This window comes from Crinia signifera, chromosome 5 (assembly GCF_055691185.1).
Source record: "Crinia signifera chromosome 5, ASM5569118v1, whole genome shotgun sequence".
Lineage (NCBI taxonomy): Eukaryota > Metazoa > Chordata > Amphibia > Anura > Myobatrachidae > Crinia > Crinia signifera.
Window position 1 is genome coordinate 330,208,864 of NC_139221.1, and position 22,984 is coordinate 330,231,847.

General features: G+C 53.4%; 2 protein-coding genes across 2 annotated transcripts; both read left to right on the forward strand.

Moving 5' to 3' along the window:
• Positions 1–1,197: 1,197 nt before the first annotated feature.
• Positions 1,198–9,628, forward strand: LOC146005633 (fucolectin-like). The gene is made up of 3 exons (XM_083144989.1): positions 1,198–1,267; positions 3,872–4,154; positions 9,266–9,628. The coding sequence occupies exons 1-3, from the start codon at positions 1,198–1,200 to the stop codon at positions 9,432–9,434; spliced, it is 522 nt and encodes a 173-aa protein (XP_083001115.1). The 3' UTR covers positions 9,435–9,628.
• Positions 9,629–11,044: 1,416 nt separating this feature from the next.
• Positions 11,045–14,058, forward strand: LOC146005832 (uncharacterized). Its single transcript, XM_083145260.1, has 2 exons — positions 11,045–12,580; positions 13,183–14,058. Exons 1-2 carry the CDS (start codon positions 11,045–11,047, stop codon positions 14,056–14,058), a joined length of 2,412 nt encoding a protein of 803 aa, XP_083001386.1.
• The last annotated feature ends 8,926 nt before the right edge of the window (positions 14,059–22,984 follow it).

A 22,984-nucleotide genomic window follows, 5' to 3' on the forward strand; every position in this document is an offset into this window, starting at 1 on the left:
TGGAGGTGCTGTTATACAGATGTGCTGTGCTATATCCTGTAAGATGCACTGGTGGGGAGAGACACATCACACTGTGTAATATAATGTCCTACCTGGCGGTAGTACACAGAGCTGCCGGAGGTGCTGTTATACAGGTGTGCTGTGTTATCTCTGTAGGATGCAGATCATCCTCCCGGTGACACTGATGGGGAGAGACACAGTCACACTGTGTAATATAATGTACTGCCTGGCGGTAGTACACAGAGCTGCAGAAGGTGCTATTATACAGATGTGATGTGTTATCTCCTGTAGGATGCAGATCTTCCTCCTAGTGACACTGGTGGGGAGAGACACAGTCACACTGTGTAATATAATGTCCTGCCTGGCTGTAGTATCCAGAGCTGCTGGAGGTGCTATTATGCAGATGTGCTGTGCTATATCCTGTAAGATGCACTGGTGGGGAGAGACACAGTCACACTGTGTAATATAATGTCCTGCCTGGCTGTAGTACACAGAGAGGCTGGAGGTGCTGTTATACAGATGTGCTGTGCTATATCCTGTAAGATGCACTGGTGGGGAGAGACACATCACACTGTGTAATATAATGTCCTACCTGGCGGTAGTACACAGAGCTGCCGGAGGTGTTGTTATACAGGTGTGCTGTGTTATCTCTGTAGGATGCAGATCATCCTCCCGGTGACACTGATGGGGAGAGACACAGTCACACTGTGTAATATAATGTACTGCCTGGCGGTAGTACACAGAGCTGCAGAAGGTGCTATTATACAGATGTGATGTGTTATCTCCTGTAGGATGCAGATCTTCCTCCTAGTGACACTGGTGGGGAGAGACACAGTCACACTGTGTAATATAATGTCCTGCCTTGCTGTAGTACACAGAGCTGCTGGAGAGGCTGTTATACAGATGTGCTGTGTTATCTCCTGTAGAATGCAGATCTTCCTCCCGGTGACACTGGTGGGGAGAGACACAGTCACACTGTGTAATATAATGTCCGGCCTAGCTGTAGTACACATAGCTGCTGGAGGTGCTTTTATACAGATGTGCTGTGCTATATCCTGTAGGATGCAGATCTTCCTCCTGGTGACACTGGTGGGGAGAGACACAGTCACACTGTATAGTATAATGTCCTCCCAGGCTATAATACACAGAGCTGCCAGAGGTGCTGTTATACAGACTCGCTATGTTATCTTTCATAGGATGAAGATCCTCCTCCTGGTGACACTGGTGGCCGGATTGTTGAGGAAGAGCCAGAGCTGCAACCCAGAAGGTATTTTATTATATTTATATTCAGAATTTATTACCGAATAAAATAAAGAGGGTCGACAGAGAAACAAGCATGTTTCAGATGAGTAAAGAGGTGAGGGATGACAGATACAGTAGCAATGACTGCCATGCCTCAGAAGGTTGAGAAGGTTAAGGATGCCAGTCAGTGAGGAACACGCATGTCTCAGAGTGGTCAGAAGGTAAAGGCTGGCAGACAGGGAGGATGAGGCATGTATCAGAAGGGTGATGGGGTAAGGGATGACAGACAGTGATGAACAGACATGTCTCAGATGTGTTAAATAGGTTACTGCCAGCAGACAGTGAGGACCACAAACATCTAAGAAGGGTTGAGGAGGCTAGTGATGGCAGACAGCCAGGGCCAGTAATGTCCCAGAGGGGAGAGGAGGTAAGGGCTAGTATACGGTGAAGACCAGGCATGTCTCAGAGGGGTGAGGAGGTAAGGGGTGGCAGACAGTGAGGACCAGGCATGTCTCAGAGGGGTGAGGAGGTAAGGGATGACAGACAGCGAGGACCATTCATGTCTCAGAGGGATGAGGAGACAGCGAGGACCAGGCATGTATCAGAGGGATGATGAGGTAAGGGATAGCAGACAGCGAGGACCAGGCATGTATCAGAGGGATGAGGAGGTAAGGGATGACAGACAGCGAGGACCAGGCATGTCTCAGAGGGGTGAGGAGGTAAGGGATGGCAGACAGCGAGGACCAGGTATGTCTCAGAGGGGTGAGGAGGTAAGAGATGGCAGACAGCGAGGACCAGGTATGTCTCAGAGGGATGAGAAGGTAAGGGATGGCAGAAAGTGAGGACCAGGCATGTCTCAGAGGGGTGAGGAGGTAAGAGATGGCAGACAGCGAGGACCAGGTATGTCTCAGAGGGATGAGAAGGTAAGGGATGGCAGAAAGTGAGGACCAGGCATGTCTCAGAGGGGTGAGGAGGTAAGGGATGGCAGACAGCGAGGACCAGGTATGTCTCAGAGGGGTGAGGAGGTAAGGGATGGCAGACAGCGAGGACCAGGCATGTCTCAGAGGGGTGAAGAGGTAAGGGATGGCAGACAACGAGGACTAGGCATGTCTCAGAGGGGTGAGGAGGTAAGGGATGGCAGACAGAGAGGACCAGCTACAGTATGTTCCAGAGGGGTGAGTAGGTAAGGGATGGCAGACAGCGAGGACCAGGTATGTCTCAGAGGGGTGAGGAGGTAAGGGATGGCAGACAGCGAGGACCAGGCATGTCTCAGAGGGATGAGGAGGTAAGGGATGGCAGACAGCGAGGACCAGGTATGTCTCAGAGGGGTGAGGAGGTAAGGGATGGCAGACAGCGAGGACCAGGTATGTCTCAGATGGGTGAGGAGGTAAGGGATGGCAGACAGCGAGGACTAGGCATGTCTCAGAGGGATTAGGAGGTAAGGGATGGCAGACAGCGAGGACCAGGTATGTGTCAGAGGGGTGAGGAGGTAAGGGATGGCAGACAGCGAGGACCAGGTATGTCTCAGGAGGGGTGAGGAGGTAAGGGATGGCAGACAGCGAGGACCAGGCATGTCTCAGAGGGGTGAGGAGGTAAGGGATGGCAGACAGCGAGGACCAGGTATGTCTCAGAGGGGTGAGGAGGTAAGGGATGGCAGACAGCGAGGACCAGGTATGTCTCAGATGGGTGAGGAGGTAAGGGATGGCAGACAGCGAGGACTAGGCATGTCTCAGAGGGATTAGGAGGTAAGGGATGGCAGACAGCGAGGACCAGGTATGTGTCAGAGGGGTGAGGAGGTAAGGGATGGCAGACAGCGAGGACCAGGCATGTCTCAGAGGGATGAGGAGGTAAGGGATGGCAGACAGCGAGGAACAGGTATGTCTTAGAAAGGTGAGGAGGTAAGGGATGGCAGACAGAGAGGACCAGGCATGTCTCAGAGGGATGAGGAGGTAAGGCATGGCAGACAGCGAGGACCAGGCATGTCTCAGAGGGATGAGGAGGTAAGGGATGGCAGACAGCGAGGACCAGGCATGTCTCAGAGGGGTGAGGAGGTAAGGGATGGCAGACAGCGAGGACCAGGCATGTCTCAGAGGGGTGAGGAGGTAAGGGATGGCAGACAGCGAGGACCAGGAATGTCTCAGAGGGATGAGGAGGTAAGGGATGGCAGACAGCTAGGACCAGGCATGTCTCAGAGGGGTGAGGAGGTAAGGGATGGCAGACAGCGAGGACCAGGCATGTCTCAGAGGGGTGAGAAGGTAAGGGATGGCAGACAGCGAGGACCAGGCATGTCTCAGAGGGGTGAGAAGGTAAGGGATGGCAGACAGCAAGGACCAGGCATGTCTCAGAGGGGTGAGGAGGTAAGGGATGGCAGACAGAGAGGACCAGGCATGTCTCAGAGGGGTGAGGAGGTAAGGGATGGCAGACAGCGAGGACCAGGCATGTCTCAGAGGGGTGAGAAGGTAAGGGATGGCAGACAGCGAGGACCAGGCATGTATCAGAGGGGTGAGCAGTTAACAGATGGGAGACAGGAGCAGTGATGACAGTTTGGTTCTGTGGCTGATTACAGTATATCTGTGTTATACAGTATAATATCATGTGACTGTTGGAACAATCTTCCATCTTGTTTCAGGCAGTAATTTAGCCAGGGATGGACAGGCCACTCAGAGCTCTCTCTATGACTATCCCGTAAAGGGTTACCCCACCAACGCTATTGATGGCAACAGAGATGGGAATTTTGCCAAAGGATCATGTACACACAACAATTTGGAGGATAATCCCTGGTGGAGACTGGACCTCAAGAAAAGCTATAAGATTGGAACCATTATTGTGGCGAATCGGCAGGAATGCTGTGCTGACCGGGTCCTGGGGGCCGAGGTCCGTGTGGGGAACTCTCCAGACAACAACAATCCTGTGTGAGTACCAATGGGAACAGTCACATAATTATCTGAGCCGGACTAATGCAGCATCAGTTGTATATCTATGTATATATAGATCACATTGGAATGGGGTACATACATGACTGCATATATTTGGAGAGCCTTCTAGAGAAATACAAACTGCTGTAAAGAAGAACAGAGGAACTGAATGTGTAGTATATAGTATACAGTATAAGTCTGTGTTATAGATGTGAGTCTTGTAGGCTGACGGATGACCCCGTAGTTACAACACTACAATGGTACAGAAAAGATGATTGGACATTTGGTCAGAATGAGCAAGTCACTATGGGCCTAATTCAGATTCGCACAGTAAGCTGCGGACATTGCAGCTTACCGAGCACCTGAGATGCCGTCCTGCCGAAAGCCTGGGACGTCGAGGGGATGTGTTATGAAAACACATCCCCCTCACATGCCTCCGCTGCAGGAGAAATCATTTGATTATCGAATGATTTCTCCTGCCAGTCTCAACTGACTTTTATTCGCAAGCGACGGGATGAAGACGGGCGGTGGCTGATGTAATGTGACCTCAGCCGCCCACCCCTGGCATGCATCGGCCTGCCCGCATAGCCATGGGAATGCCCAGCGTTGTCATGAGGATGCAGATAAAACGCTGGGCGTTCCTATGGGCATTCCCTGTCCGAGCTGCCGTATGCCCCCGGCCCCACCTTCCCTCTGCGAATGGCCGGGAGAGTGTGTACCACGCCGCGCCCGTTCACTGTTGGGGTTTGTATATACGCAGAAATGCACCGGGCAGGAGCCAACCAGGAGGCACCAGGCAGGAGCCAACCAGGAGGCACCAGGCGGGAGCCAACTAGGAGGCACCGGGCACTTTTTACCCGTTATTTTGCTATTTTTTTACCATTTTAAAACGCTAATTTCTTCAGTCTGAAAGGTGCAGAGTGAATTTACCAGTTCTATAGAACTGGTATTTCTAAACGGTAATAAAGCAGGGTCCTACCCGTTTCAGACCCGTTTTTTTTTTCATCCACTATTTTCTATGGGTTAAAACGGGTTCAGTGTTGTGAAGGAACAAAACCTCCACTGAAATACCGTTTAAAGACAAAAACTGCACTGAAATACCGTTTAAAGACATGCGGTGTGAAAGGGGTTTTAGCTGGCAGACCCGTTTTTAGAAACGTTTTAAAATACCTGGTCAAAGCCAGTTTTGCGGTCTGAAAGCAGCTTAAGATGCAGCGGGCAGGAGCCAACTAGGAGGCACCGGGCAGGAGCCAACTAGGAGGCACCGGGCAGGAGCCAACTAGGAGGTACCGGGCAGGAGCCAACTAGGAGGCACCGTGCAGGAGCCCGGATAGGTGCAGAGTAAGACACTTTGGATTAAGAAGAGGGCGAATGCCAGACCTAGGATCTGGTCTCTAGTATATTCCTGGATTCGATGCATCGTCTTGTGTTACGGCTACTGGCTGGAAGTCTATTTGCAAATGTGCAAATTCATGTTATTACATTTAATGGAAGTGAACAATTTCCTTCTGTTTATTCCTGAGGGCATCTACTCCATTCCCAGCTCTGGTCAGGTGTTGTGATTGGCCGGACTTCCTATTTACTGGCCTGGTTCACGTACTTCACCACCTGCGGAATAGCTACAATACCGGTCTTAGTAGATGGTCCTGAGGGTCCTCCGTCTCAGATTCCCTTCCTGAGGGGGAAACGAGGACGTATCAGTGATGGGGTCAGATAGCTGGAGATTTCTCATTTTGTCGAACATAATTCGCCAATCTGATGATGGATCGCCCACCGCATCCAAGCCCCGGAATCTATCGGTTTCTGGAAATTGAGGTTCCAGGTCCATATGCGGTACGAGGCCATACCACCAAAAAAGGCATTTTCTGAGGTTTTGCTGCATATAGTAAATGAGGTTTCCGCTGGAATCAATCTCCCATGGGCCATCACCTCAGTGGCCTGCACTAATACAGGAAGAGGCAATGCCAATATCTAAACCAAGAGACTAATGGAGGGGGAAGCAAGGTTGGCGCATAAGATTCAGGGACGTGGTGGCGTAATGTGGTGTAAATAGGATGTGGTGAGGATGTGGTCACAGGATGGCATCATCAGAGCCAGAGACTCCCACTATACAAAGCCGAGATTACTGGTAGTGTACAGTGGTTGGCATGACTACGCAATGCATCATGTCATTGGCCAGCTGGTCTACCAGTCGGTGTGATCCCTCAAATGTCAGGTTCTGCCCAAAACTATTTCTCTAACATTACACAGTAGAGTCCAAACAATGGGTGCATCGGTAGGTGCTGTCAAAGCTGCTTTGCATGAGAGGTGTGCCAAGGCCTCTCTGTAAATATATATAGTCTGAACAGTGTTACGCTTCACTGAAGAAAATCAACAACGATGTATATGTTCTATACATAGAAAATGTTTAATAATAAAGGAAAATAAATATATTAGTATTGTCAGTATGCAAAATGAATACTATAAAGTTCCGGTCATTTTCCCAGCAAGGGGTTAATTACCCGGTGTACAGATGGAGTACAAGCCACGGCTCACCAGGGCCTATTGTTCTCAGCTGCAATACAATACATAGAACAATACAGCAGGGTTGCTGACTCTCCCGTAATGTCTGAGAGACTCCAGGAATTCTGGGACATCTCACGGACTCCCGGAAGAGGACCCCTTTCTCCCGGAGCTGCCTCTTTGCTTCCGCGGTGCGTACTGCGCAAGCGCGATGATGGTGCAGCGTCATTGCGCAGGTGTCTGTGATGTGTACTTCACATGCGCTATGATGCTGTGCCGTCATCGTGCATGCGCAGTACACATTGCAGAAGCGCAGAGGAAGCACAGCGGCAGCTGCGCTAGAAAGGGGTCATCAGCCGGGAGTGAAGACGCTGCCAGACTGCAGAGAGAAGTGAACTGCGTGTAAGTATTCACTGGCCCTCTTCTTTGGCTCTCTTGACTGGCTCTCTTCACTGGCTCCCTTCACTGGCTCCCTCTTCACTGGCTCTCTTGACTGGCTCTCTTCACTGGCTCCCTTCACTGGCTCCCTTCACTGGCTCCCTTCACTGGGTCTCTTCACTGGCTCCACTGGCTCCCTTCACTGGCTCTCTTCACTGGCTCTCTTCACTGGCTCTCTTCACTGGCTCTCTTCACTGGGTCTCTCCACTGGGTCTCTTCACTGGGTCTCTTCACTTGTCTCTCTTCACTGGCTCGCTTCACTGGCTCTCTTCACTGGCGGGTCTCTTCACTGGCTCTCTTGACTGGCTCCCTTCACTGGCTCCCTTCACTGGCTCCTTTCACTGGCTCCCTTCACTGGGTCTCTTCACTGGCTCCACTGGCTCCCTTCACTGGCTCTCTTCACTGGACCTCTTCACTGGACCTCTTCACTGGCTTTCTTCACTGGATCCCTTCACTGGGTCTCTTCACTGGCTCTCTTCACTGGATCTCTTCACTGGCTCCCTTCACTGGCTCCCTTTATTGGCTCTCTTCACTGGCTCTCTTCACTGGCTCTCTTCACTGGCTTTCTTCACTGGGTCTCTCCACTGGGTCTCTTCACTGGGTCTCTTCACTTGTCTCTCTTCACTGGCTCGTTTCACTGGCTCTCTTCACTGGCAGGTCTCTTCACTGGCTCGCTTCACTGGCCCTCTTCACTGGACCTCTTCACTGGACCTCTTCACTGGACCTCTTCACTGGCTTTCTTCACTGGATCCCTTCACTGGGTCTCTTCACTGGCTCTCTTCACTGGATCTCTTCACTGGCTCCCTTCACTGGCTCCCTTCACTGGCTCCCTTTATTGGCTCTCTTCACTGGCTCTCTTCACTGGGTCTCTCCACTGGGTCTCTCCACTGGGTCTCTTCACTGGCTCCTGTCACTGGCTTGCGTCACTGGGTCTCTTCACTGGCGGGTCTCTTCACTGGCAGGTCTCTTCACTGGCAGGCCTCCTCACTGGCGGGTCTCTTCACTGTCTCTCTGCACTGGCTCTCTTCACTTGGTCTTTTCACTGGCTCTCTTCACTGGGTCTCTTCACTGGGTCTCTTCACTGGCTTTCCTCACTGGCTCTCTTCACTGGCTCCTTTCACTGGGTCTCTTCTCTTTGCTACATTCCGTGTAGACAGCCCATGCTTCCCTCACCCCTCTCCTCACTCTCATCCTCCTCTCCCTCCTTGTAGTAGTCTATCCTCCTACCTCCTCCTCCCCATCTGAGTATTACTTCATGGTGTGTAAAGTTTGATCATGTAAGGTTTGGTGTAGGGGAGATACAACCTGTCAGATACAAATGATTTGAACCCTCACAGACCTGACGGGTTGCAGGAACCTGGCTTCTGCCTGCTTGCAGAGACCTTGCAGGTGCAAATCAGTTATTGCTCTCGAAATTGGGGTTTGGGGTTTATTAATAAATGACGTATACAATAGGGAGTAGCAGTTACCTGCAGTTTGAAATGTTGCTATACAGTATGCTTCATAAGTATAATCCAAGCTTCCATCAATAGAACGTTGTATAGAGGCCATCAGCTACTCTGTAATGGCTGTTTCAGGAAGAAGGATTTCCTATGACTGCAGCTTGCGTAGTAAGTAATCGTATCAGCACTATCCAATCACCTGACTATCTGTTCCTCATTGCTGGGAATCCCGTGACATGACGTCCATGTTTGATGCATTGCAAGGCCCGCCCCTCTGGTGTTGCAAGACCCGCCCCCTGGTATCATAAGGCCCACCCCCGGCGTCGCAAGGCCCACCCCCTGGCTGTTACTTTTCTCCCTGAAATTATTTTTCAAAAGTAGGCAACCCTGATATACAGTAGGGGATTAGCAGAGGATTGCGGTTCACTTATTCCTATTAAAGGGCTAGACGAGGATGGCTGTATGTCAGAGTCCAGACAGCATCCGAAATTAGCAAGGAGTCCTTGCAAAGCTAGGTAACATTCCTGGGCAGTTGGCCGTGATCTCTATGGATGGTGAACTGTCCGGAATAAGATGGTGGGTGCAGTACTGGCGTGCAGACTCGCGGTCCGGTAGGGAAACGCCAATCCTTCCTCACCCCACACCTTCGCTTGCTTGTAAATTGACCTGAACTTTATACAATTCTCTCTCACACTCATCCCCTCTCCTCTTCTCCTGTGTCCGCAGCTGTGGAGTCATCTCCGGGACCAGTCACATCACCACGCTCTGCTGTAATGGGATGGAAGGTCGCTACGTCAGCGTAGTCATTCCTGGCGCACAGAGGGTGCTGCACATATGTGAGGTGGAGGTGTATGGAGATGAGAATAAGTCACTGCCCAATCACGTCTGCTGGTAGACAGTGCCCATTACACCTACAATATACACAGATGTGTTCCACTATGTTGTTGCTTTGTATTGCAGCTTAATGCTAATGAGAGAACCACTTCCCAGACTGCTTCCATTAGAATGAATGGGAGTCAGTAGCTGTAGTGTGTAAATTATTTGTTACATTGTGTAACTTTAATAAAGTTTTTCTTGTTTGGCACTGAAGGCTGCTACTGCCATATTCATCTCAATGATTCCAACTCAATACTGCTCAACCCAGCATGGTCAGGGAACGGGCTGCATTCGTCACACTCCGGTTGGTTGCAAAATGAAGGCAGGATGTTTATTGTTCAAATAGTCTTAAAAAAAAGTATTTTACAAGGGGGTAGAGCATGCAGATGCTCACAGAAGAAAAATCATCTTGATGTCACAGAAGGTATGTATCAACCCAAATGATACATTAAAACATACTGTAACGATCAGATCAGGTGATCGATCAAATTAACGTATGCCTCCTGTTATGATTATCTGTCCGGTCAATGTATGTCTGATATTGGTGTAATAGTTATGTCTCCTGTGAGTATTGGAATCAGGACATGTCTTGTATGTAAACTGTAGGTGACCCTGGTTTGAGTTTGAGGCCTGTATCCCCTCAGTGTGACATCTGTGGACTCCTCCAGAGTTAGGATGTAAGATAAGATCTGAGCCCCTCATAAACCATGGTCCAGGAGAAGAGGTTAGAGTTTGTCCCCTTCCTTCACATCTCTTATCAGTGGGTCTGCTATGCAAGGAAGGAGGATCAATCACTTTGAAAACAGCAGACTGTAGAAAATACATTGCCAGGGACCTTCCACACTCCTTCAGCATGGAAAGAGTGGAATCCCAAGGGTGGGAGGGATGAGGGAGTCTGCAAGGTATAACTAAGACCTTTCTCCCTATAGTCAGTGTCACTACCTGGGGGTCTAGCAATCAGGCTGTAGGCGACGAGAGATTTCTTGTGGAGAACCCCCCCCCCACTTCAGGATTGTAAGATACGGTTCTGTCTTTTTTCCCTTTTTATTTTTGAAATTGCATTTAAAAATCGTTGTGTGTACTTTTAAAATCATTGTAATGTCTTGTAACCATTTTGTTTAAAGCTCTGTAGTATTTCTAGGAATAAATAATACATATTCCCAGTTCTGGTTCTGTGTTCTTAAGACTCATTAGCCTCAGGAGAGAAAGGCTGGAAAACGTTACCATTGTTATCTTGTATTGTGTGGTCAGGGGCGAGCCAAGCCGCCCCTTGCGCAGTTTCAGGCGCTAAAATCAGGTTTTGGCTGGTGGCAGTGTACCTCAAGGAAAGGGCCCGAGTGTCCTGAGTGAACCCCAGTCACGGCCGGCGCTGCTCAGATTGACGTATCGGAGCAGGCGACCGGTGGATCCGTGACATTTGGCGGCTAGCGGTGGGATGGAGAATTAATTTTTCTCTTTAAGAACTTAAGTGAGTGTGGGTAGAATTTTGTGAGAAATACCCACATCACCAGAATCAGAACTCAGAGCTTTACTATAGTTTTAAAAGTCACACAGTGGATGCAATTTCTGTTCCCCTCCCTTCTCTTGTTTTCTTTACTATCATTTTATTTGACAAGTGTGAGACTCAGGATGTCTGATTACCGGATGATGAGACGTGATGATCTGGCGACTATATGTGTACGGAGGGACATCCCTTGGTCTGGCCTGAGTAAAGAACTGATGATAAAGGCACTCATGGAAGCCGATCGGGTTCTAGCTGCTGGAGGAAGCCAGTCCAGGGACACTCCTACTCCAAGGGCTCAGTTTGCACAAGACAACACAAGTGATGCCCTGCCAGGGTCAGATGCATCTGCTGGCAACAGTGAGTCTACACTGCAGAGTTACCTTCAAACTGCTGTCAGGCAAATGAAGGACCTGGACCCCACAATGGCCGTGCAGCTAATGCAGCATTACCAGGCAACTGCTGACAGAGAAGCTGCAGAGCGCCAGTCTGCGGCCGACAGAGAGGCTGCAGAGCGCCAGTCTGCGGCCGACAGAGAGGCTGCAGAGCGACAGGCTGCAGCCGACAGAGAGGCTGAGCAGCGCAGAGCCGAGCTAGAGGCTGAGCAGCGCAGAGCCGAGCTAGAGGCTGAGCAGCGCAGAGCCGAGCGAGAGGCTGCAGAGCGTCAGGCGGAGCGTGAGTACCAGTTGGAACTGGTGAGGCTCAGCGGCCAGAGCGCTGTTGGTAACCCGGGTAGGAAAAAGCCCCGGCATGACCAATTTCCCGTGCTGGAGAAAGATGGTGACCTGGATACTTTCTTCAGGAGTTTCGAAAAGACTTGCCGGCAGTTTGCACTGGACTCCAGTGAATGGGCAAGTTATTTAACCCCTGGGCTGAGGGGAAAGGCTTTGGATGCATTTGCTGACCTTCCCCAGGAGCTGGATGGAGATTATACTGCCATAAAGAAAGCCTTGCTACAGCGTTTCAACATCACCCCTGAGGCATACCGACAGAAGTTCAGAGACTTAAAGCGCAGCCCCTCTGATACCTATGGGGGCCTGTTAGCACAACTGTCAACCCTATTGCATCAGTGGGTTGAGGGCTTGCAAGTAAAGGACTATGATAAATTGAAGGACCTATTTCTGCAAGAGCAGTTCATCGCACTCTGCCCAGCTGAGGTTAAAGAGTGGGTCCTGGACCGGAATCCCGAATCAGCAGAAAAGGCTGCCACCCTGGCAGACCAATACACCAGCACCAGGGCTTCTGTGGCAAAGAAGACCTGGGGGACGCCCGGGCAAGTCAGCTGGAGAGAGCGGAGACCCGGAGACTCGCCCCAGCAGCCCTCTTCAACTAAACCAGCAGCCGCTGCATTTGTTGGGGGGGTGGGGGGACAACCTGTTTTGGCAACCAGCCGCAGGTGTTTTATTTGCGATGAAGTGGGGCACTTCCGTTCCCGTTGCCCCAAGAGGAACTCTCCTGTGGGGGGCCCAGCCGTGAAACCTATGCCTGCCGTCCTGTGTGTAGGAGGACCCCAGGAGAGACCCCGGGACAATCTACAACCAGTCCAGGTAGGACAAAGGGTGGCGCTTGGGCTATTGGACTCAGGTGCAGATCTGACTCTCATAGATTCAGCATTGGTGGGCCCAGAGAACATCATCCCAAGAAAGACTATTGCTGTACGGGGGGTGAGTGGGGTCCACCCTGATGTTCCTATGGCCAGGGTATACCTTGATTGGGGGGTTGGAAGAGGCATCCGTGATGTTGGGGTGCTGGACAATCTACCTGCCGGTGTGCTTTTGGGGACTGATCTTGGAAAGATGCACACTGCCTATGTCAATGAAAGTGATGTTGGTACTGACTCTGTGTTACTAGCTAACCCTTCTGTCCCTCAGGCGACCCCTGCTGAGCTTTACAATCGTAATGTAAATGTATGTGAGGTTGCAGATTTGTGTTTGGCAGAACCTAACCCTTTGCAAATGTACAGGGGGGAAGTGGGTCACAATGCCTGTACTAAGGTAGAATTATGTGATGTATCGTTACCAGATAATGTTGCGAAAGCACCAGTATCAGGGGTTGTACAGAATACTGAGCCAATCTCTGTGTTAGCAGTTCAGACAAGGAGAGCTGCAGCCCAGAACAGCTGTGATTTAACCCCTGCCTGTGTGGAAGGGGACTCCCTGGAAGTGGATACCCCTCCACCCCCCTCCCCTCCTGTAGAAGTCTCCAGTTCAGATGCTGTCCTAGAGGAGGGGGGGGCTTGCCTGCCTTGTTTCCCCACACTGATCAGCTGCTCAGAAGTGAGGCATTCAAAGCAGAACAGCAGACCGATCCCAGCTTGGCCGCTCTCAGAGAGCAAGCCAAGGAGGTCCCAACGGGGAATGGCTCAGTCAGAGTTTATGTAGAAAATGGGCTGTTATATCGTGAGCCACCTTCCTCAGAGGACCCTGAAGATGAAGGTCCTAACAGGCAGCTGGTGGTTCCACAGGCTTATAGGGAAGGGTTAATGAAAATAGCTCATGAAATTCCCTTAGGCGGACATATGAATCCGAAAAGAACTCAAGCTCGTTTGAGGCCCAATTTTTTCTGGCCTAACATGGGGAACGATGTACCTAATTACTGTCGCTCCTGCCATGCCTGCCAGTTAGCTGGGAAGCCCGGTGACCAAGGCCGAGCACCTCTCATTTCATTACCACTTATCGCAGAACCCTTTGAGCGGGTTGGTGTAGATCTTGTGGGGCCCCTCGCTATCCCCAGCAGCTCAGGGAAACAATACATTCTCACTGTGGTGGACTACGCCACGAGGTACCCTGAAGCTGTAGCACTCTCCTCCATCCGCGCAGACAAAGTGGCGGATGCGCTCATATCCATTTTCTCCAGGGTGGGGTTCCCAAAGGAGATGCTAACTGACCAGGGTACTCAGTTCATGTCCAAGCTCATGCAGAGTCTCTGTAAGAGGATGCAGGTGGATCACCTAATCACCTCTGCCTATCACCCCCAAACGAACGGCCTCTGCGAACGCTTCAATGGTACCCTAAAACAGATGTTGAGGGTCTTTGTGGAGTCCCAGGGAAGGGACTGGGAAAGGTTCTTGCCGCACCTCCTGTTTGCATACCGGGAGGTGCCTCAAGAATCAACGGGCTTCTCCCCCTTTGAACTCCTGTAAGGGCGCCGTGCACGTGGACCCCTGGATTTGATTAGACAGGAGTGGGAGGGGAAGTTGGTCACCCCGGAAACATCCGTGGTGCACTATGTGGTGCAATTCAGGGAGAAAATGCAGTTCCTAATGGAAATGGCACAGAGCAACCTGAAGGCTGCACAGACCAAGCAAAAACAATGGTACGACCGACAGGCTAGAGAGCGTATCTTTGAGGTGGGGCAAAAGGTATTGGCTCTGGTTCCCATGAGACAGAACAAGCTGCAGGCTGCCTGGGAGGGTCCCTACACTGTAATACAATGTATCAAAGATGTTAATTACATTGTGGAAAAAGGGGAGGGACGTAAGAGGCAGAAGATGTATCATGTCAACATGCTCAAACCTTATCACGAAAGGGGGGCTTGTGTGTTTGCTGTGTGTAGTTTGCCTGAGAATGAGCAAGGAATTGACCCCCTGATGGATTTAGCAGCTGCTGCTAAGGAGGGGCGATCCCTGTCTGATGCCCACTTCAGTGATAAACTGACAGAGGCACAGCGAGAACAGCTCACTGACACACTGCAGCCCTACAAGTCCCATTTCACAGGGAAGCCTGGAAAAACACACTTGGTAACTCATCATGTAAACACAGGTAGTCAGACCCCCCTCAGGCAGCCAGCATACCGGGCTTCTCCTGAGGTGCTGGAAGCCATGAAGAGGGAAATTGATGAAATGCTGCAGCTGGGGGTGATTCAACGGTCTCACAGTGCTTGGGCTGCCCCAGTTGTACTGGTCCCAAAGAAGTGTGGGGGCACCCGCTTCTGTGTAGACTATAGAAGGTTAAATGATGCCACTGTGTTCGATGCCTATCCCATGCCCAGGATAGATGAACTGTTAGATCAGCTGGCCCAGGCACGTTACATCACTGTCATGGATCTGAGTAGAGGATACTGGCAGATCCCACTGTCACCGGAGGCCCGTGAGCGGTCTGCATTTATCACACCATTCGGCCTGTTTGAGTTTCTGGTCATGCCCTTTGGAATGAAAAATGCACCTGCGTCCTTTCAGCGCCTGGTTAATGACCTGCTGGAAGGCCAGGAGACACATGCCGTCGCCTACCTGGATGACATTGCGGTGTTCAGTCAGACCTGGGAAGAGCACCTGATCCATCTGAACAGTGTGTTAAGTAAAATCACGGGGGCCGGGTTGACGATTAAACCAGAGAAATGCCAGCTTGGGCTGGGTGAGGTACACTACCTGGGGCACTGTGTTGGAGGTGGTACCCTTCGCCCAGAGTTAAGCAAAGTAGAGGCTATAACGGAGTGGCCCACTCCCACAACCAAAAAACAGGTCATGTCCTTCCTAGGTACTGCTGGGTATTACCGAAAATTTGTACCCCACTACAGCACTCTAGCAAAACCACTGACAGACTTAACCAAAAAGAAGTTGCCCCAGGTGGTCAATTGGACAAAGGAATGTGAGGGGGCATTTTTGGCGCTGAAGTCCGCATTAGCTAAGTCACCTGTGCTGCAAGCCCCAGATTTCCAAAAGAAGTTTGTAGTGCAGACTGATGCTTCCAATTATGGGCTAGGTGCTGTGCTCAGCCAAGTCAATGAGAAAGGAGAGGAGCATCCTGTGACGAACCTTCGGATGCCCCACCCCAGTTCGTCAATGGGTAGCCCCCCTAAAGGCCTACCGTGCTTGCACCCCAACACAGGGGGGCAGGCACCCAGCTATTCCTAAACAGCGCCCAGTGACTACCAGACCTTTGCAGGCCTGAAACTGCCACGCTGGAGGCAGAACTGTACTATTTCTCTAAGGGTGTCTGAATCCAGCAGGAAATGCCTTATCTCATCCCCCCCTTTCTCCCACAGGAAGCATCAGCCAGTTGAATAGACTGAGACCTTGCAATCCACAATATGGTCTGTTTTGACTTCACACCTGGGCCGCCCCTTATCAGCAATGGTTCCTGGCCTTTTGTTCTCCCCGGGGACTTGTTATAGACTGGCCGGCACCAGACCAGCAGGGGGCCAGAGAGTCCCAGAGAACAACCAGTTTCCAGGGCTCCGGCCTCAGCCAATCCCTACACAGGACTCAGGGGCATTTACATCTCAGGATTCAAGCAACGACCAATCCGGTCGCAGAACTCAAGAATAAAAGGGGCTGACACAGCAGCTATGGGTCCTACTTTCTGCATCCATCCAGGATCCCTGACCCGGCGAGGCAGGATCCCAGGGGAGGAAGCTGAGTTCCCTCCAGACCCCACCAGAACATCAGCAGTGGGCAGTCGGCCCTGGCGCAGTGGACCCCATACCACAGCCAGCGGTTGCATCCAGCGTGCCAGCACCCCGACGGCACCCACAGGCCAAGCGGCTGGGATTCATCACCTGCAGGACCAGCAGTGGGCAGTCGGCCCTGGCGCAGTGGACCCCATACCATAGCCAGCGGTTGCATCCAGCGTGCCAGCACCCCGACGGCACCCACAGGCCAAGCGGCTGGGATTCATCACCTGCAGGACCGGCAGCGGGCATCGGCCTTGGCTCAGTGGAGCCCGTACCTCCGCTGGGGTTCTGCATTCCCCCCTCACCAAGGCCCCACCAGCCTCAGCTCAGAGACTGCCCAAGGTGACTATTGACTGTGGAAGGGAAGGGGAGGTGTTCACCTTTGTGTGGTTCTGATATAGTTAGTGTGTGCTGTGTATATTGTAGGCTACCTGTATTGTGTAGTGTTAGTGGTGTGGTTATGGTTTTCATGTACTGTTAATATGAAATAAAGGTGCGTTTTGTACCTTGCTTTTGTGGCCTTACTGTGTGATCCGCGAACCGAGGTTCTCCCGGGACTGTGCAAATGCTGTAAACACTGCCTTTCTCAAGGCGGATACGAGCGATAGGCCCCTCCATGCACCCATGAGCCCGGGAGTCTTAACAATTGGTGGCAAGCAGTGGGGATCACACAGTCCTGTACACCAGGCAGAACCAGGGGCCCGTATCGTTATACGGCCAGGTTCTGTTGGCACAATAGCCCATAACCTGATAGTATAGAACCACACAGGGAGGAACACGTAAGCCAGACCCTAAGCAGGCTAAAATGCAGGAGAATGAGGAGCAGCGGGCTCGACAGGAGCGCGAACATCCCTACCGGAGGGCCCGCAAGCCAGAGCTGCAGGTATTATGCCAGTCCAAAGACATCGCCTTTGTGGATACGGACACCCGTGAAGTCCTCATTGGTCGGCTCGGTGAGTGGGTACGCACCCATCCGGCCGGCCCCGACGACGAGACTGCCACAAGTCCTGCGGAGGACTCCGGCACGGGGACCTCTGCACAGCCGGCGATGGATACCCTCCCGGCCCAACTCCTTGCAGCGTTGGACACGCTGGGACACCGGGGGCCCCGCCTAGGGTTCCGGGATGTGCCTCCATTCCGGGAGGCCGAGACGGACATTGACACGCACCTCCAGATGTTTGAGAACCTGATGGGAGTCCACCGGGTAGGTCCGGAGGACTGGCCCAAGTACCTAGGGCCGAGTCTGACCGGGAAGGCCCTGGAAGCCTACCAAGGACTCAGTGTACAGGCCTGTGGGAACTATGCCGAGCTGAAGAAGGCACTACTGGCCCGGTTCCAGATCACTGCTGAAACCTACCGCCAGCGCTTCCGAAGTATTAGGAAGAAGGAAGGTAGTTCCTACGTGGAGTATGGCTCACAGCTGCAGAGCCTCTACCGAAAGTGGACTGAAGGGAAGCAGGCGGCCAGCGCTGGGCAGATTGCGGATCTGATGGTAATGGAACAATTATTGGCCCAATTACCCGTGGACCTCCGGGAGTGGGTGGCGGATCGCGACCCCATCAGCCCGGGGAAGGCCGCCAGCCTAGCCGACGAATTCCTGGCTAACCGCTCGGGATGGAGGAACACGCTCTCTACCCCCTCCACCGGGCTACGGCGAGCCATTCAGGGCTCCCCGCCAGGGAAGCCCCCTACCAAACCCTTGGTCCCACGGTGGGAGCCCCCGAGAGCCCCGGCAGCCAACTTCCCACCACCCATTCCCAGGTCCCGAACCCCAATTGGACCTCGGGACTGCTTCCGCTGTGGACAGCCGGGGCACCTGCAGAGGAACTGTCCCCGGGGTCAAGACCGCCCCACCCCCGTAGCCCTTGTCTACGGGCAGCCGGCAAAGGGGCCCGGTGAAGAGGAGGAGGACCTATATACCGATGGGGATGAGGACAATGAGGGGGTCTATGCCGTGGACCTGGTAGGCGACCCGGGGGCACCTGCCCCGAAAAACATGCGGGGACACATGCAGCCAGTATGGGTCGAGGGACGGGAAGTAACTGGACTCAGAGACTCTGGAGCTTCTCTAACCCTGGTGGAGCCCGACCTAATCCCTCCCGGCCTCCTTCTGCAACAACAGCGAGTGACCATCCGCACCGCAGGAGGCCAGGAGCGGGACATTCCTGTAGCCCGGGTTCGAATGGACTGGAAGGCCGGGCAAGGAACCATAGAAGTGGGCGTGCTCAGCGGACTGCCCGCCAAGGTCATTTTAGGTAACGACCTTGGGCAAGGACTCGTGACCCATTTTGTGCAACCCGTTACCAGAAGCCAAACTCGGGGAGTAGGGAGGGGAGACCCGAACCCCCGACTACGGATCCCGACACCAACCCAGGCGCCGTCCTGGCGTGCAACCCTGGAACAAGGCCCCGGTCCTGAGAGGGTGAGTGAACCAAGTAACCATGACCTCCCGACTGTTCCTGACTTGGGGGAGGGCGACCGAGAGAAGTTTAGGAAGGCCCAGGCTACGGATCCCTCATTGGCCGAGTTGCGCCGGGCCGCCGAACAGGGGGGCCTGGACCGGGGAGGGAATCGTATAGTCTGGGAAAAGGGGCTGCTGTATAGGATAGTCCCCATAAGGCCTGACCTGGGGCCCGGCACCTCACCCAAACAACTGATAGTCCCCGCAGCCTATAGACCCGAGCTCCTGGCCCTGGCCCATGACATCCCGGCCGCCGGCCACCTGGGCACCCGTAAGACACGGAACCGGCTAGTGAAGAACTTCTTCTGGCCGGGGGTGTCACGGGCGGTAAAAGAGTACCGCGCCTCTTGTGACACCTGCCAGCGGTTAGCCGGCGCCCCAACCAAAGCCCCCTTGTTGCCCATGCCCATCATAGGGGAGCCATTCAGAAGGGTAGCGATAGACCTTGTAGGCCCCCTTAAGGTGCCCAGTCGGTCCGGCAAAAAGTACATCCTCACTCTGGTAGATGTGGCCACCCGGTACCCTGAGGCAGTGGCTCTCGCCTCCATAGATGCAGAGCACGTGGTACAGGCCCTTGTGGACATCTTCAGCAGAGTGGGGTACCCCCAGGAGGTGCTCACAGACCAGGGATCCCAATTCCAGGGAGAGCTAGTGAAGACCCTGTGGGAGAAGTGGGGGGTGAGGGCTCTCCGGACCACCGCTTACCACCCCCAAACCAATGGGTTGTGCGAACGGTTCAATGGGACCCTCAAGTCCCTGCTCAAAGCATACGTCCACTCAGAGGGGAAGGACTGGGAGAAGGCGCTGCCGCAACTCCTGTTTGCCTACCGAGAGGTGGCACAAGAGTCTACCGGCTACTCCCCCTTTGAGCTGTTGTATGGCCACTCAGTACGGGGACCCCTCGACCTAGTCAAGGAAGGGTGGGAGGGGACCTTCCGAGACCCAGAACAGCCGGTTCTGCAGTACGTTGAACAACTGCAGGCGCGACTGAAGCGGGTGATGGGCTTAGCCAGAGAGAACCTAGTCCAGGCCCAGGACAAACAAAAAGGATGGTATGACCAGCATGCTCGCCTCCGGGAAATGGTCCCGGGGCAGAAAGTGATGGTCCTGATACCGGTGAAGCATAACAAGCTCCAGGCCACGTGGGCAGGTCCCTACACCGTCATGGAGAGAAAAGGTCCCGTCTCTTACCTAGTATCCCTAGACAAAGGGGGCCGGCAATGCCGCGTCTTCCACATAAACCGGCTTAAGGGGTACGTGGAGAGGCACATAGGGGCGATGGTGGTGTGCTGCCCACCCATGGGTGAGACCGAGCTAGACCCCCTCCCTGACCTGCTAGAGGTAGCTCGACAAAACCAGGGCATTGAGGCAGTGCAGATAGGCGCCCAGCTGGAACCCCAACAGCAGCAGGAACTGGGGGAGGTGCTCCGGGAGCATGAAGCCCAGTTCACCTGCCGTCCGGGCTGCACCCCACTGGCCACCCACAATGTGGACACCGGGGAGGCCAAACCTTGCCGACAGGCGGCGTACAGAATAACCCCGGAAGTATTGAGACAGGTCCAGGCCGAAATAGAAGAGATGCTGCAACTTGGAGTAATAGTCCCCTCCCGTAGCCCCTGGGCAGCCGGGGTGGTGCTGGTGCCGAAGAAAGATGGTACCACCCGGTTCTGCGTGGATTACCGGAAGCTCAATGAGGTAACGGTGACCGATGCGTATCCCATGCCACGAATGGATGAGCTGTTGGACAGATTAGGTGGGGCCCGCTATGTGTCCACCCTGGATTTGAGCAAAGGGTATTGGCAAATACCCCTATCCAGCGGAGCACAGGAGCGCTCTGCATTCACCACCCCCTGTGGCCTCTTCGAATTCACGATGCTGCCATTTGGGATGAAGAATGCCCCTGCCACCTTCCAGCGCACAGTGGATAACATGCTGGAGGGGTGCCAGGAGTTTGCCCACGCCTACCTGGACGACATAGCTATCTTTAGTGACAGCTGGGAGGAGCATCTGACTCACGTTAGGGAGGTGCTGACCCGGATCCAGCGAGCCGGGTTCACCATCCGCCCCGACAAATGCCACATGGGAATGGCTGAGGTCCAATACCTAGGACACCGAGTGGGAAGCGGGCAGCTGCGCCCGGAGCCCGCTAAAGTAGAGGCCATTCTAAACTGGCCCCGGCCTTCCTCCCAGAAGCAGGTCCGCGCCTTCCTGGGGACTGCGGGGTACTACCGAAAGTTTGTACCCCAATACAGTACCATAGCCCAGCCCCTGACCGACTTGACTAAAAAGAAACACGCCAAACAGATAGCGTGGACAGCCCCCTGTGACCATGCCTTCTCCCAACTCAAATTGGCCTTAGCCAGCTCCCCCGTGCTAGCCACCCCCGACTTTGACAAACGGTTCTTGGTTCAGACTGATGCCTCAGACCATGGGCTGGGGGCCGTCTTAAGCCAAGTAGGGGCAGATGGCCGAGACCACCCCGTAGTGTACCTGTCCCGGAAACTGGTGGAGCGAGAGAAGGCCTATGCCACCATCGAAAAGGAATGCCTGGCCATTGAGTGGGCCCTAAAGAAGCTCCAACCATATCTTTATGGGAAGGAGTTCACTGTCCTGACCGACCATAACCCCCTGAGCTGGCTTCAAAAAACGTCTGGAGAGAACGGGAGGCTACTACGGTGGAGCCTTGCCCTCCAAGCTTATAATTTTTCTATTTCTCACAAAAAGGGGAAGGACCACGCCAATGCGGATGGACTGTCCCGACAGGAGGAGCCGGATCCCGCTCCCAGGAAACCACTGGCCCCGATCCTCCCGACTGGCCCTGATCCAAGAGCCAGCCCCTCCGACCGGGTTTAGGAAGGGGGAGGACTGTGACGAACCTTCGGATGCCCCACCCCAGTTCGTCAATGGGTAGCCCCCCTAAAGGCCTACCGTGCTTGCACCCCAACACAGGGGGGCAGGCACCCAGCTATTCCTAAACAGCGCCCAGTGACTACCAGACCTTTGCAGGCCTGAAACTGCCACGCTGGAGGCAGAACTGTACTATTTCTCTAAGGGTGTCTGAATCCAGCAGGAAATGCCTTATCTCATCCCCCCCTTTCTCCTACAGGAAGCATCAGCCAGTTGAATAGACTGAGACCTTGCAATCCACAATATGGTCTGTTTTGACTTCACACCTGGGCCGCCCCTTATCAGCAATGGTTCCTGGCCTTTTGTTCTCCCCGGGGACTTGTTATAGACTGGCCGGCACCAGACCAGCAGGGGGCCAGAGAGTCCCAGAGAACAACCAGTTTCCAGGGCTCCGGCCTCAGCCAATCCCTACACAGGACTCAGGGGCATTTACATCTCAGGATTCAAGCAACGACCAATCCGGTCGCAGAACTCAAGAATAAAAGGGGCTGACACAGCAGCTATGGGTCCTACTTTCTGCATCCATCCAGGATCCCTGACCCGGCGAGGCAGGATCCCAGGGGAGGAAGCTGAGTTCCCTCCAGACCCCACCAGAACATCAGCAGTGGGCAGTCGGCCCTGGCGCAGTGGACCCCATACCACAGCCAGCGGTTGCATCCAGCGTGCCAGCACCCCGACGGCACCCACAGGCCAAGCGGCTGGGATTCATCACCTGCAGGACCAGCAGTGGGCAGTCGGCCCTGGCGCAGTGGACCCCATACCATAGCCAGCGGTTGCATCCAGCGTGCCAGCACCCCGACGGCACCCACAGGCCAAGCGGCTGGGATTCATCACCTGCAGGACCGGCAGCGGGCATCGGCCTTGGCTCAGTGGAGCCCGTACCTCCGCTGGGGTTCTGCATTCCCCCCTCACCAAGGCCCCACCAGCCTCAGCTCAGAGACTGCCCAAGGTGACTATTGACTGTGGAAGGGAAGGGGAGGTGTTCACCTTTGTGTGGTTCTGATATAGTTAGTGTGTGCTGTGTATATTGTAGGCTACCTGTATTGTGTAGTGTTAGTGGTGTGGTTATGGTTTTCATGTACTGTTAATATGAAATAAAGGTGCGTTTTGTACCTTGCTTTTGTGGCCTTACTGTGTGATCCGCGAACCGAGGTTCTCCCGGGACTGTGCAAATGCTGTAAACACTGCCTTTCTCAAGGCGGATACGAGCGATAGGCCCCTCCATGCACCCATGAGCCCGGGAGTCTTAACACATCCCATCCTGTTCTTAAGTAAGAAATTGCTTCCCAGAGAAGTAGCCTATGCCACC